Below are 15,025 nucleotides of genomic sequence, written 5' to 3'. Positions count from 1 at the left end.
AAAGATCCTTTTTTACTACTTCAATATGTAAATCAGTTTCACATGCATTATCCCTCCAAGTAGTTGATGTTTCTTAAAGAGTATGGTACAAAAGTTTATGACACATTTACATTTAAATGAGACTCACTGGGCTGGCATGTCATCCACTGAGTCTGCAGTATCAAAACAGGTTCAGAGGTTTTTACTTTGTTGCACATTTCAAAAGATGCCTGGAGGCTGTGGATAAAAATTTTGGTGCACTAGTGACCTAGTAAATTTTCAATCATATGCAGCTACGACTACGTTGAAATCCATAAATCCCTGACCCCAGTTCCGTCGTGATTACAGCGCTTACTTTCTGCCCACAGCAATTCTTGCTGTTTGCTCTACTGACTAATTTCAAGAGGCAGTACATCATGACTGACAGTTGCAGCCTTCTGCAAATTATGAAGCAAAAAGGAGTATTTCTTCAATAAACTATTGATGTCTGATAAATTTTACTTTTAACTCCTGCAAGGCTGTTGGACCCAAAGCAGATACCTTGCTAGGTTACTTGCTTCTGTGTCTATTCATACATTTAAATGCATTTTAAATAAGATGACCACATTGTATTCGACAATTTCCTTGAAGCCTTTCAACAAGATCTGATGTGGTATCTGATACATAAACTTAAACAGTATTTAGTAACGCCCTTTCTAAACACAACACAATTACCTCAAGCTTTTTACTTGGACTTTCTAAACTGTATACTTTGAGAAAGACTGAGATACATTGTATCTTTCCCTCAGGGGACTGTCAATGTAATATAAACTCTGAAAACCAATAAAAATCTAAATTCACACTACACCTGTAAGAAATAAAATTTATTGATAAATTCTACTGCTAAAGAGTTTAAACTATATACACTGCATTCTTTCAGGAGTGAAAGACCCCCATCGGGCTGGAGACACTATTTTTGTCTGGAGCCCTAGCCCATCAAACGGGCAGCAGTGACAAAGCGGGAAGCAGCTCTTTGGCGTGTGTCTCCAGCCCATGCGCCCTTGGGTGCTCTCTTATCACCTTAATTCTCGTTTCTTTACAACGCCCTTTTGAAACAATATTTTAAATTATTTTCATTCTCCATTGTGAAAAATTATATACATTTTAAAGTCGATGTCAAATGTACAATAAAACTGAAAAAACAAAGAGAAGGTAAAGCATTCAGAGACAGCTATTTAGAAGAGACTCTTTCTAAAATATAAGAAACTTCTGTGCCATATTCCTTCATACAGTTCCACACTCAGACCAAAGAGCACAAAGGTGATGACAAAGGCAGTGCATCACTGTCTGTCTTTCGGCTAACATTTGGTGAGTGCCCACCACACACTGGGCACTGACTGGGCCGGGCTCAGTGAAGATCCCCATCGCTGGCACTCCTGGATTCTAACAGAAAAGTAATACAAATCAAAAACCAGGCAACACTAAGTAGAAACAAGATAATAGAGTTTTAAACCAGAACAAAACAAGCAGCATCCTGACTTATACAATCAAATTCCTATATGCTTTTGAAACTTGATCTCTTCTCATATTCCCGCTGGTTTCCAGTAGGGTCCCTTACTGACAACTCTTCTGGGAAGCAAATGATGCTCTTGAAATTCCTGCTGAAGCCAGGAGGATCGCTACACGTGCCTCCCTTAAATGAGCTCCCAGAAGACAAGATCTTAATAAGACACAGGCAACGGTGACAGGCAAATCCTCCTGAGCCTGGGCCAGGAGCACCATTAAAGGCAAAGCCGTTCCCCAGAATATCAAGGGCACCTGAAGTCCGAAACCTTCACAACACTATAACTCTTTAGAAATACTTCCGTTGGATGTAAGACAACATAACCATTAATAACAATGGAAGCAGAAGATAAACGTATAAATACTAAAAATTTTAATTTTCTTCTGCATTCCGAAGAGACCAAAGATGGCCAATAAGAGCTAATACCTTCCTTGGAGGCCTGCTCTGTGCCATAAACCACGACATGCCTTTACATGAGAGCACCTAGACCTGTCACAGCCTGGGAAGTATGGGGCATGTAATCATCTCAGCTTCACAGGGAGCCAGGTAAAGAGGTCACTCCAGACACAGTTAATAAGCAGCAGGGCTGAGAAACAAACCCATGTTTGTTTGACTACAAAGCCTGTGCTTTTTTCACTATACTAGGTTAACTTTTCTATTACAACAATCAAACAAGAAATGGTCAAATTTCAAAGATAGGACTTATACATGACTTCAGGACAAAACAGACACGAATACTTCCAGAATGGATTCCCAGCCAGAAGGCCTTTGGGGGAACCACGTGCTTCCTATACCGTGAATCTCAAATGTGGACCCTCCCCACGCAGCGTGCTTTGTGTCTGTGGAGAAGGGGGAGGAGGGCAGGGAGGTGTTACTAAAGCAAGATGAGTCCAGAGGAAGGGAATTCTGCATCATCTCCTTCAATTTACCAGGGTCACCACTGACCATTGTGATGATAATGGCTAACACCGTTCTAAGTACGTTCAGGCACTGAGTTCACTTAACCGTCACAGTAGGTACTGTCTTAAGGAAGAAACTGGAACTTCAAGAGGCTAGGTAACATGGTCGAGAGCACACCACCGTTGGGCGGTGGAGCAAGGCAGTCTGGCTCCAGCCTCACTCCACTCTCCGCGGCCCTGCTGCCACTTCACCAGATCCAATGGTTATGCCTTTTTTCTTCACTTTACTGACCTTTCAGTATCATTCAGTAAGGATGACCACACCCACTTTCTCTGATACCCTTCCCTTGGCTTCCTGTGGTTTCTTTTCCTCCAACTCTCAGACTGAATCCCTGGCTTCTTCCTTCACCTCTGGCCAACCACTACATGGCTGCACATCCCAGGACTTGGTTCTGAGTCGGCTTCTCTCACCTACACTCATTTTCCTAGAGCGGTCTCATACAACCCCCTGCTCTAAGGAGCACCAATATGGTACTGCCACCCAAGTTCTCTCCAAGCCAGACCACTCCTCTCGCCTCCAAGCCACACACTCGACATCTGCACTCAGATCCCTACTGGATATCTCCCACTAAACCTGTTCCTCCCCAGGGCATCCCTATCTCATTTAAGCCATCTACTTGCTCGAATCAAAAAGGAGACAACCTTGACGAATCTTATTTCCTTCACCCCTGACATCCAATCCATCAACAGGTCTCCTGGGTGCCCCCCTCCAAAATACAAGCCGACTCAGACCACGACATTACTTCAACATTCTCCCCACTAGTGTCCAAGGCATCTCTCACCTGGCCCAGTGAAATAGCCTCCTAACTAGTATACCTGCTTCTATGCTGCACCCTTACCCCCTTCAAACCATTCTCCACATGGCAGCCACAGCAATCGACTTAAGAATCAGACTATGTCACTTCCACTGTAGTTGGAATAAAACCAAAACTTGACCACTGCGCACAAGGCCACTCGGCCCTTGCCTACCTCTCAACTTCATGTCAGAGCCTCTCCTCCTTCACTATCCTCCAGCCCCACTGGCCAACTGCTGATCCTCTAAAGTCTGCACTTGCTAAGCCTCTACCTAAAAGCTCTCTCCCAGCTCTTCCAATGACTGCCACCTTCTCATTTTTTTAACTCTCACTTATTAGATACACCTTTTCAGCCCAACCTAAATAAAGCACCCCACCCACCCAAGTCCCCACCTTTCATAACCTGCCTATTCATTTCTTTTGCTGAACTTATTACCACCTGAAATTACCTTGGTACTATGTGTGACCCATTTACTGTCTGTACCTTTACTGTTCCACATTCCCGCAACTAGCATACTGTGTGGCATATAATTAAGTGTTCAAGAAATAAATTTTGAACAGAATATTTAACTAACAGTGGTCACTATTCCTAAGCCAAAATGGGAATGACTACTTGCCAGTGGTGGCAATGAGCCTCCAAGGTTAAGGCCAGAATGATGAAACTCGACATTCCAGTATAAATCAGCTATATTTCAATAAAACAAGCAAACAAACAAAACCACCTGACATTCCGGGACATTCTGTCATACCTCCTACAGGGCTTCTTTCTGCCCTGTGACAAGATACAAAAGGAAAAATTTTCAAAATCAAATTCTTTATTTGTCAGATAGTCAAATATAAATTTCAAAATAGTATTTAAATTAACATTTTTGATAACTTTTTTTAACACTTTACCAAACTTAGCCCAGTAACAGCTAATAAACTATGTTAATTGTGGTATTATTTTATTACCAAGACAGCATCGATTAAAACTAGGATATTTTTAAGATGTAACAATTCTACTAGAATTATCTGAGAGACATCTTAGAGTTCCTAAAAAATGGAATCCTACACATGCTCTCTAAGATGCCAAATAAACTGATCAGTATTCTCTGCTCCCACCTGCACAAAGGAAAGCAATTTAAAACAAAAACAAAAACGAACAAACAACAACAACAAAAAAACATGGTAAGGTAAAGGTCCCTACCTCAAGTATCCCACCATCTAGTCAAGAAACCAACAAAACGGGAATAAAATGACAGAGCAGATGAAGATACAAGATATTCCCCGACTAACAGTCCAAACAATGGCACAGACTAAGTTCGGAGAGAGAGGAAAGGGGGGGGGGGAAGCCACGGAGGTACACAAGAAAGACTTCACACAAAATGGATTTGATTTAAATCATGCTGTACACCTTAAATACACAAAATCTTTACTTAAAAAATAAAATAATAAAATCAACTACAAAGTTTTTAAAATAAATTGCCACTCCTATTAAAAGATGGATTTGAGGGCTTCCCTGGTGGCGCAGTGGTTGAGAGTCCGCCTGCCGATGCAGGGGACACGGGTTCGTGCCCCGGTCCGGGAAGATCCCACAGGCCGCGGAGCAGCTGGGCCCGTGAGCCATGGCCGCTGAGCCTGCGCGTCCGGAGCCTGTGCTCCGCAACAGGAGAGGTCACAACAGTGAGAGGCCCGCGTACCGCAAAAAAAAAAAAAACAAAAAAAGATGGATTTGACTTGGACCATGAATATGACTAGTGGTACCCAATTTCATGACCCAATACTATTCTTCCTCCTTCTCACCCCCTACCAGAAACTATCCTGAAATAGTCTATCTACCAAACAATTTGATTTAATGATAAACATGTATTCCCATTTTAAATGCTAACAAACTGAGTTTACATAATTTGAAAAGCAAAGGCACTTGATATTTTAATTAGCTGGTTAATTTTATTCTGAACAAACGAAGGTTTCTGTGAGACTTCCAGCAACAGAAATAACTCATGGATCTCCTCCATGCCCCTGAAGGTGTGAGAACATCAGGGTGGGACACAGCCCCAGGACCTGCCTGGACATGGCAGCCGATGCAGGTGAGTGCAACCAGCACACGGCCTAAACATGGCACCAGGAAGGAGCACAGGTACTTTATTACCATATCATCAGTCCAGGAAGTGAAGGGATTCAGATGCAATACACGTGAAAATCTTGCCTTTCAGCAACCTATTCCAATGAGCACAAACTACTGGGACCAAAAATGTATGCTAGCTTTTCTCCAGTATTATTTTACCATCTTCTACAAAATAAGGAATTGTTGATGATCACAAACTGTGATTAAAACCATCTATATAATGATTCTGTAAATCTAAGTCATAGAATGAACTAACCTCTTTTTTTTTTTTTTTTTTTTTTTTGCGGTACGCGGGCCTCTCACTGTTGTGGCCTCTCCCATTGCGGAGCACAGGCTCCGGACGCGCAGGCCCAGCGGCCATGGCTCACGGGCCCAGCCGCTCTGCGGCATGTGGGATCTTCCCGGACCGGGGCACGAACCCGTGTCCCCTGCATCGGCAGGCCGACTCTCAACCACTGCGCCACCAGGGAAGCCCTGAACTAACCTCTTATATGTCAAAGTCAAAAATGCTGAATGATGGCTATTTAAAAAAAAAAAAAAAAAAAAAGACCAAGAAATCAAAAGAAACAGAGGGTAGTAGAACATCAATTCTATACCCTAGAAGTTTCACAAAGCTCTCACTGAGAAAGCTGTTTTGAAATGAGCCACATGCCTCTGTTACTGGGAAATGCCAAGAGATCTCAAATATTTTACATCTCCTGGGCTGACTATTGTTCAGTACTGTGGCCTTTAAAAGTACCTACCTTCCAAATTCCACGCACATGATCTTTACCTTTGAGGATGTCTAAGCAAGAAAAACTATGCCACAGAATGAATTTGCAGAAAGTAACGACCTGGGCAAACTACGCACCTAGCCCTGTCACCCTCTCTGTGAATGGCAGGTGCAGTTGGGTTCAGGTATCCCCAACAGATAAGGGCTTCCCAACCCTTGGCGTGCTGAGACACTTAAGCACTTGAACAACTTAAAGTCTCACTGCCAAGTTTGGTACCAATGTGAGAAGTAATTCTATAGTCACTTTAAATAAATCATTCAAATGGCAGCTAAGAACAATGTGCTACTTAAACCAGTAACATTATACACGTAAAAGCAGACTTACAACAATTACCATCATCTTGATTAATCTTATGATTGAACGTTTAATCATTCATTTCACTTGTAATCATTATCTTTTATCACTGACCAAACATGCAGTTTTAATGTTCCCTTCCATTATTTATATTGAACATTTTAGGGTTACATTCTAAGGTTTCATTACACATTTCATTGGAATTTTAAATAAGTCCTTAAATTTTAAAAAGCTAACCATTATATTCATACTTGCTCTATCTGCGTAAAGAAACACTGGAAGGATTCATGCAAAATTAATACAAGCAGCTACTTACGGGATGGGACAACAGGGCTGACAGGGGAAGGAGTGGGGCGGACCTTCTCAAAGTACATCTTTGTATACTGTTTTGATTTCTGAACCATCTAAGTGCAATACTTATTCAAAGCACACTTATTTATATAGAAACTGTCTGAAAATTATATCACTCACTATACAAATGGATTAGTATGTCGGAATTCTGGGTCTTCAGTTTACATAAAAAGCGGCATACAAGCAATACAGTTGACATCACTTTTAACCCCATATATAGGTATACTTGCCAACATATCCTCTGAACTCACAAACCCTGGTTTTAAAAAATAAGGCTTTGGGCTTCCCTGGTGGCACAGTGATTAAGAATCCGCCTGCCAATCCAGGGGACACTGGTCCGAGCCCTGGTCCGGGAAGATCCCACATGCCGCGGAGCAACTAAGCCCACGCGCCACAACTACTGAGCCTGCGCTCTAGAGCCCGCGAGCCACAACTACTGAGCCCCGCGTGCCACAACTACCGAAGCCCACAGCCTAGAGCCCGTGCTCTGCAACAAGAGAAGCCACCGCAATGAGAAGCCCACGCACCGCAACGAAGAGTAGCCCCTGCTCGCCACAACGAGAGGAAAGCCTGCACGTAGCAGCAAAGACCCAACGCAGCCAAAAATAAATAAATAAATTTATTTTTAAAAAATAAAAATAAAGCTTTGATTTCCTGTCTGCTTTTTTAAATACTAAGGATTCAGCTTTCTCCCTTCCCAAAATTTCATTTCTAAGATATTCAGCTCTTATTTTGGCCCTGCTGCTTAAATGAGTACTAAGTCCTGATTGATAACGTTAAATGTGCTTAAACCTAGTGAGCTAATCCAGTCACAACTCTCACTTTCCTAGTACTGCCTCTACCCAAGAAAGATACCAGGAATGCAGAGCATGCAAAACAGGGTAAAAAAACAAAGGCAGCAAGGAAGAGACTGGCTTCCTTTTCCTCTGCTTCCTGGCAGGTCAGAAGAACTCAGTTTCTCCTGCAGGTCTGCACCTCCCCGGCCCCGACAGCAACCTCTTCCTACTGCCCCAGTCCCTACAGCGGCCTTCACACACTCTTTCTTGAATCACTTTCCATGTCACACCTAGCTTTTCAATGAAGTAAGTCTTGTTACTATCTTTACTATATTAAAACCACAATTCCCCAAAATGAATGATCTCATCTGCTTTTTGCCCACGTAGACACTCCCCCGACTGCCATCCTGTCCTCCCAACCAAGCATGTGTCAGGGAAAGTGTGGTGAGTTTTACACCACTCGGTACTTGAAAAATGCAAAAACATTTTAAGATGTTTAAGAATAATCTACTGTGATCCCAACACCAGGTATGAACATGAGGAATCCCACACCAGTCCTCCCTTATATGTTAATAAATTGTAGTCTAACCCATAAATCAGAATTAAATTCTTAAAAGACATGACACTGAAAATACAGTACCTTCACAAATGAAACCTGGGGGTGTTCTCTGGCTAGCTCTGCCATCACGTCGTTCATCTGACCACACTGTGGAGCCCATGGTGCCCAGAAATGGACTACAAGGAGGGACCTGTAAATCCATAAAATGCAGTTTTTAAAAATACAGTAGGTTTAGAAATAAGCAAATACTGATGCAGATCAAATTCTATTAGCAAAGAAACCTGTACAAGGACCGCCTGAATTGTGTTTGTACTGCTAGAATCTTGTTATATTAAACACAGACAGAAATATAACAACTTGCAAGGTCTTGAGAACCTTTTGGATGAATTTCCAAGTTAATATTTCTTGAGTCAATACTTAGCTCACATGAAGTGGTTCTGAATATTCATCCACCTCAACTACTAGCCACGTAAATTAACTCTATTTTGAGACCCTTAGGAAAGAAAGATGGAAACTAGATTTCTGTAGTCAAGGCACGTTTGTGAAAAATGACTGCATATGCGTTACTACTACTCATGTTAGTATTTACTTTTTAGACATGGTACTGTGATGAAGTGACCACAGGAATAGGATAAAATGTTCCAGGGCTTCCCTGGTGGCGCAGTGGTTGGGAGTCCGCCTGCCGATGCAGGGGACGCGGGTTCGTGCCCCGGTCCGGGAAGATCCCACATGCCGCGGAGCGGCTGGGCCCGTGAGCCATGGCTGCTGAGCCTGCGCGTCCGGAGCCTGTGCTCCACAACGGGAGAGGCCACAACAGTGAGAGGCTCGCGTACCGCAAAAAAAAAAAAAAAAAAAAGTTGCAAATGAAGGTATATAAGCAGAAAACAAAGGGAAAAAAAGGGAGCTGCTTTTCACGTACTTTTATTATGCTACAGAAGATTTTCTAAAAATTGATAGTATGAACAGACAGAATAGCGATTAATAACTTGTCAATGAAATTCTCAAGAATCTCAGTATGTATCTATCAACTATTTTAATATAAAATTATCTTGGCAAAGATATATTTAATTCTATCCTCATACCCAACTGAAAAACCCTTCAGTTTTACAGAATTCCAAATCCAAATATAATCCCCCTTGACTACAAAAAAATCTGAAAACCCAGGAAGAAAATACATTGAAAAATATGTTACATGGAGAAAGGAAAGAAAGGACAACTAACCTTGGGCAAGGAAAGGAACAGAATACTTGGCTCATGTGAGCTAAGTATTGAGAGAAGGAGGAGCCTACCATGCAGTGTTGGGGGCCGGAAGCCGAGTGAGGCACTGGGGACTTCAGAGAGCTGGGGGCAGGATTTGGTGGCACTGGAGCACAGTCTAAATTTCAGTACCTCCAAGTTCCTGGCTTAGTGACTGATGGCTAGTGATAGCACTAGCCACGAATCACAGTACAGAAGCTGCCAACCTGAGAGGAAAGGAAGTCTAGTGGGCTGTGATAGTCTGGAGCTCAGGAAAGAAGTCCATGCCTGATCTGCAGATCTGGGAATCAAGAAACAGCGCCAGCAGCACGCTCATCCACGCAGGAGGATGAAGAGGAGGCCGAGGGCAGAGTCTCTGGGGCCCATCAACACTAAGCTAGGACAGATGGCGGTAAAGGAGCCCTGGTGGTAGACCAGAGAAGGGACCTAAAAGGCACACAGCAAGGTTCCAGGGTCTCCCAGAAGTCAAGAAGGAAGGAGAGACAATCATCAAATGCAGCAGGAAGGGCAACCAGCAACAGTGAGCGTTAAGTCCAGTGGACGACAGAAGCAGCGTGTAGACCACTGGACTGAGGATGAGGAGCAGAGAAGGCTAGAAACCTACTCTGTAAGAGACTGGGCTGTAAACAGAGAGAGAGCAAGGATGAAGGCAGGATCAAGGAATGGGCTTTTTGCAATACAAGAGAATTTTCATCGTTTATTTTGTGAGAGGACAGAGTGCAAATGGGGAGGGAGAGGCTGAAGACACGAGAGGCAGCTAAGGATTCAAGGTCTCAAAGGTGGCAGGAGAGGGAAACTGAGAGCAGAGAAGAATTCGCCTTGAGAAGAGGGACAATCTCCTCCGGGTCAAGAGCAAAGGAATCAAGAATGGGTGAAGCTACAAGTAAATGTGTAGGTGTCGGGGGAGGGGCAAGTCGAAGAAGAGCTCTGGAAGATGCTTCTGGAAGTCCTGTTTTCCAGGTAGGAAGCAAGGTCATGTGCTGAAACGAAGGAAAATGGAGGACAGGGGTCACAGACAGGACCGAGGAAGACGGGAGGGCTGCCCAGGGGCACACAAGAGTAAAGCAGGAGGCTCTAAAGGCAGAGCCGCCTAAGGTGGGAAAGGACACATGGCAGGGCCCCCCTACTCCATGGGTTCCAAGTGCAGCAGCAGAAGGCAGGAGCTTCAACATGTGGGTAGGTGGGCAGAGACTATGGAGGAAGTATTTCACCAATTCCTGCTGCCTCTTCCTCTCGGGCATGCAGCTAGACTACACCTCTCAGTCTCGCTTGTGCCCCGGGCTGGGGCCCTGGAACTGAGCTGTGGCCAGTGGGACGCAGGGCAGAAGTGAGCTACCTGGCCCTGCAAAGCCTCCCGCGTGAGCCTCGGCCTGCTCCAGCCTCCTCTCGCAGAGCTTCTGGACAGCGTGGCGGGGGGCCTCTGGGGCCCAAGGGATGGTGGGAAGGAAGACAGGCCCATGAAACGACTGCACAGGAATGTTCACAGCAGCCTGGCGCACAACAGCCGACACCTGCAAGTAACCCAACGTCCACAAACTGGAGAACCTGCTGTATATTAACACAACGGAATACCACTCAGCAATAAAAAAGGAACCAACTACAGATACACGGCAGCATGGATGAATCCCCAAAACACACTGAGCACAACAACCCAGACATGAAAGACCAGGAGTTCTGCGACTCCATTTACATAAAGCAAAAGAAGAGGCACAACTCAGTGACAGAAAGCAGATCACTGGTGGGGGATTACTGGAAAGAGCCTGAAGAGCATTCTGGGGCTCTATATTCTTGTCCTGAATGATGGTTACTTGTGTTAATACAAATGTCAAAATTCATCACACCCAGCAATTAAGATCTGTGCATTTTACTACAGTATATAATACCTCAATCTTTTAGAAGTTAGATACCACTTTTTACCAAACTGAAAAAGATTTTTAAAATCATAATATTCAACGAAAAAAAGGATACAGTGAGATGGCACTTTCATATCCTACCAGTAAAAATTAAATTGGAACCTTCCTGAAATTTCAAGATACTTACACACTTCCAAGTATCTATCCTACAGAAGTCATTAAAGAGACAAAAATGTACGTATATGAATATTTTCCCAGTATTTTACACAGCAAATAACTGTAAAAATCTATTGTCCAACAAGATAGTTTTCTTAATGGTCATACAATAAAATATCATAAAGCCATTAAAAATCGTGTGTCAAACAATGTTTAATGACATGGGAAAATGCTCACAATGAGTACATTTTTAAAAAATTAAAATAAGTTACCAAACTTTGTAACAGTATGTGCCAACGTAAGTAAAAAAGAAAAGAAAAAAGTACACATACACAACTTAACTTCCATTACTCCTAATGTGGCTTGGAAGAGTAATTTAACTTAACTTCCACATCTGTAAAACAGCAGTAACACCGTGGGAGGTTGGGAAGATCAAACAAAACTATGCACGCGCTTTGAAAACATTAAAGAATGGTATTAACGTTGTTATTTTACATTATCCACAATATTCTCATATTTAGATGCTTAACTTCCACTTTCCAATTAGGTACACGATGCCTAACATCATAAGGACATAAACCTGAAACAAACAAACGCTGTCACCCTCTCTTGGATTATATGTAAGTATTCTCTCCACCTTCATGGACAGCCCAATATGCAGGGTGCATTGTTGAAGGAAAACCTTTAGAGAAAGATGAGATTCAAATCCTAACTACTGTGATGTTAAACAATGTAATGAACCTTGGTTCTTTTTCAGTAAGATAATTAGTGATTGATAAATGGTTGTTTCTCTGTTATTACAGGTGTTCTCTTATAGTTATTCCTCTACAGGTAACACCAGCCACCATCTATTAAGATCATATAATATTAGACTCTGTTAAATATTTTACAAATGGGTAAAAACCTTAATTACTCTGTAAATGGGTATTAATATCCATTAATATGAGGTATATAATATAATATACCTTATAATATAATTATACATTATATTATATAATATATATAATACAATATATAATAATATCCATTATATGAGGTCTCAGTAACATATAAACATCTGATTATTTGACTTACGCAAAAAAATTTTCAATTCACATGAAATTTTAATACTGGGAAATGAAGATTTGTAAAGTAGACGTTACGTAACTACATTAACAAGTACTATTTAATATTCTGAAATGCTGCCAATTTCACCAAAAGTAGCAGAGATTTGTTCCTTCCGCAGATGCCAGGCATCACTTCCTTCCCATGTGCCCATTTAAACTCATCACCACGAAAAAGGTATATTGGTTTCCGGATCATTTCAAGTACGGGCCCGTGGCAAGAATTAACATTTAAACTTTTTCAACTGTGATGTCTTGACGACTTTTTTCTTTAAAAAACAATACATAAAATCAAAAATGTGAAACACACAAAAAGCAAAATAGTCCTCCAGGTGATCGTGAACTGAACACTTACGGAGGGCAGGTCCAACCGAGCCCTGCTCCGTTCACGACGCCGCCTCTGGGGCACTCCATAAGTGGGCCGCCGTAAGATGGGGGGAGCGCTGGATGAATCACCTTTCATCAATGAGTCCACGTCATTCCCTTCGCGCCCCCCCCGCCCCGCCCCACTCGCCCGTTTCTGGCAGTTTCCCAGCAAGACCGGAAATGCCGCAAGAGCGGCTCTGGTGAACACCTTTAACTTCAGCACGGCGGCGAAGCCAGACGGGAACTCTCCCATCGCACCCGCACTCCGCAGCTCAGCCGCTCGCCAGCGTACTCACTACCCGCTTCCAACCGCGATCCGCTCCTGCACTCGCGCCGATACGCTTCCAGTGCCAGCGAGCCCGCGCAGCCGCGCCGCCGCACGCAGAAGAGCCCGGGCGCGAATGCGCCGCGAGGACAGGCAGCACGCGTGCCCGCTCCCACACCCCCGGGTGGGCACTGTCCTACCCCTCTCACCGCAGAGGACACTCCTGAGACCTGGTTATGAAATGTGCGCAGCGGCTCTGGGGCTCGCTCCCTGGCAATCGGCTGGCGCTCCGCCGCCCCCACCGGCCATGCCCCGAGACACCGCCCAGCCCCCGAGAGCTCGGCCAGCGGAAGCCGCGAGACCGCTGCGGAGGCCCCGTGCCCGCCCGCCGGCGCCGACTCGCAAGCTCCGGGTTTCCATGTGTTCCCCCAGGCCCGGCCTCTGCATCCCGGTGGGTCTCCTTCAGACGCCGTCCCAAGGGCGAGGGGCACGTGGGCCAAGCCAGAACGGACCGCGGCTGAGCCCGTCCAGGAAACAGGAGACCCGCGTCCTCGGCCCGGACAGCGCCACACAGTGCGCTCTGCCCCATCACCAACACCTTTAAACGCCCCTCGGAAAGGAGGCAGGACCGCCGACCCAGCTAGGCCTTCCTCCGCCTCCCGCCCGTGACGAAGCGGGCGGGGGCCGGGGTCTCCGTGCCCACCCCCGACCGCGGCTGAGTCCCCGCGTCGCCGCGCCCCGGGAGGCCGGGCCGGGCGGCAGGGCGGGACCCGGGCCTCGGGGCGCCCGGAGGGCCGGGGCCGGGGGTCTGCGGTAGACCCCGCTCCCCTTCCGGGGCGGGGACCTGGCCTCGGGGTCCGGGCCGCGCCGGCCGCTCCGCCCAGGCCGGGCCGGGTGCGAAGGAGCCGGGCAGCCGTGGCGGCCGGCCCCCGCCGCGTCCCCTCATCCCTGCCGCCCGCCGCCCCGCTCACTTGGCTCTGAGGCGCAGCAGCTCCTCAAACTGCCCGGCTGAGCCGACCTCCACAACAGCAGCCGCCACCTCAACCGCCCCCGCCGCCATGCTGCCGCCGCTAGACAAGAGCAATCGAGCGCGGGCGGTCGATGGGGGAGGGGCTCGGGCGGCTGCACTCGGAAGCCCCGCCTCCGGCCCGCGCGGAAGCCCCGCCCCCCCGCGCCCGCCCCGCCCTGTAGGCCCGCGCGGAAGCCGGGAGCTGGTAAAACGCGGGAGGTTGGGGCTTACCGGCGGGCCAAGTGAGAGCCCCAGGCTCCTGACCCCCCGGGGCTCCGGACTGTCAGGAATCCTGGCCTCTGGGGTTCCTGGATGTCGGGGCGCCGTACGTTCCTTGCAACTCCTACGGCAGCTGGGTGAATGGTGTGTGTGATGTGAGTGTATGTTTAACAAAGTGAAATTTTAAGCTTAAAGGAAATTACGTAAAGGTGGGGATGGAATGGGAAGTTAGGGAAAGGGAGGTTGCGCCCTCTCCGAACCTCAACACTGACAAGGGGCTTCGAACTCGGTCCTGAAGAGCCCGAACCCGCGCCACCGCGTGGCCCGCCACCTACCCGCCGGCGGGGCCATCCCTGGGCGCAGCCAGGGCACAGCCCATCACCCATTGTGAAGCTCCGAGCAGCACGGCCTGGGCAGCTGGGCCGCCTCCAGCACCACGGGCCCAGCCCCAGGACCCTCTCACTCAGGCCCGCATGCCCCACGCTCCTCTAACCTCGGGTCTTCCCTGGCTCTCCTTGGCATCGCCTAATGTTGACGCCCCAGGTAGTGTCCGCTCACCACCTTTCCACCTACCCTGCCTATAACTCCCACACTCTCCGTACTGGGTAAAATTGTCCATGGTCCTAGTATCCTCAATAACCAGGGAAACCTCAGCCGCCAGC

General features: G+C 46.2%; 1 protein-coding gene across 5 annotated transcripts in view; it reads right to left on the bottom strand.

Annotated features, from left to right (window-relative positions):
- Positions 1-14,309, bottom strand: part of GLRX3 (glutaredoxin 3) — a 31,166-nt gene extending 16,857 nt beyond the window's left edge. For 2 of the 5 annotated variants that reach the window (XM_032608142.1, XM_032608141.1), the window contains exons 1-2: positions 14,107-14,252; positions 8,217-8,325 (exon numbers count right to left, since the gene is read on the bottom strand). In XM_032608142.1, coding sequence (XP_032464033.1) covers positions 8,217-8,325; positions 14,107-14,195 — 198 coding nt within the window. In that variant the 5' untranslated portion in view covers positions 14,196-14,252. Of the gene's footprint in view, positions 1-127; positions 3,621-8,216; positions 8,326-14,106 lie in introns of those variants that run through there. The other 3 variants (XM_032608144.1, XM_032608140.1, XM_032608143.1) reach the window with 3 other exon arrangements.
- Positions 14,310-15,025: the final 716 nt, after the last annotated feature.

The sequence above is a fragment of the Phocoena sinus genome, chromosome 16 (assembly GCF_008692025.1).
Source record: "Phocoena sinus isolate mPhoSin1 chromosome 16, mPhoSin1.pri, whole genome shotgun sequence".
In the NCBI taxonomy this organism is placed as follows: Eukaryota; Metazoa; Chordata; class Mammalia; order Artiodactyla; family Phocoenidae; genus Phocoena; species Phocoena sinus.
The sequence above is the reverse complement of the archived record's forward strand: the minus strand, read 5'-3'. Positions and strand labels throughout refer to the sequence as shown.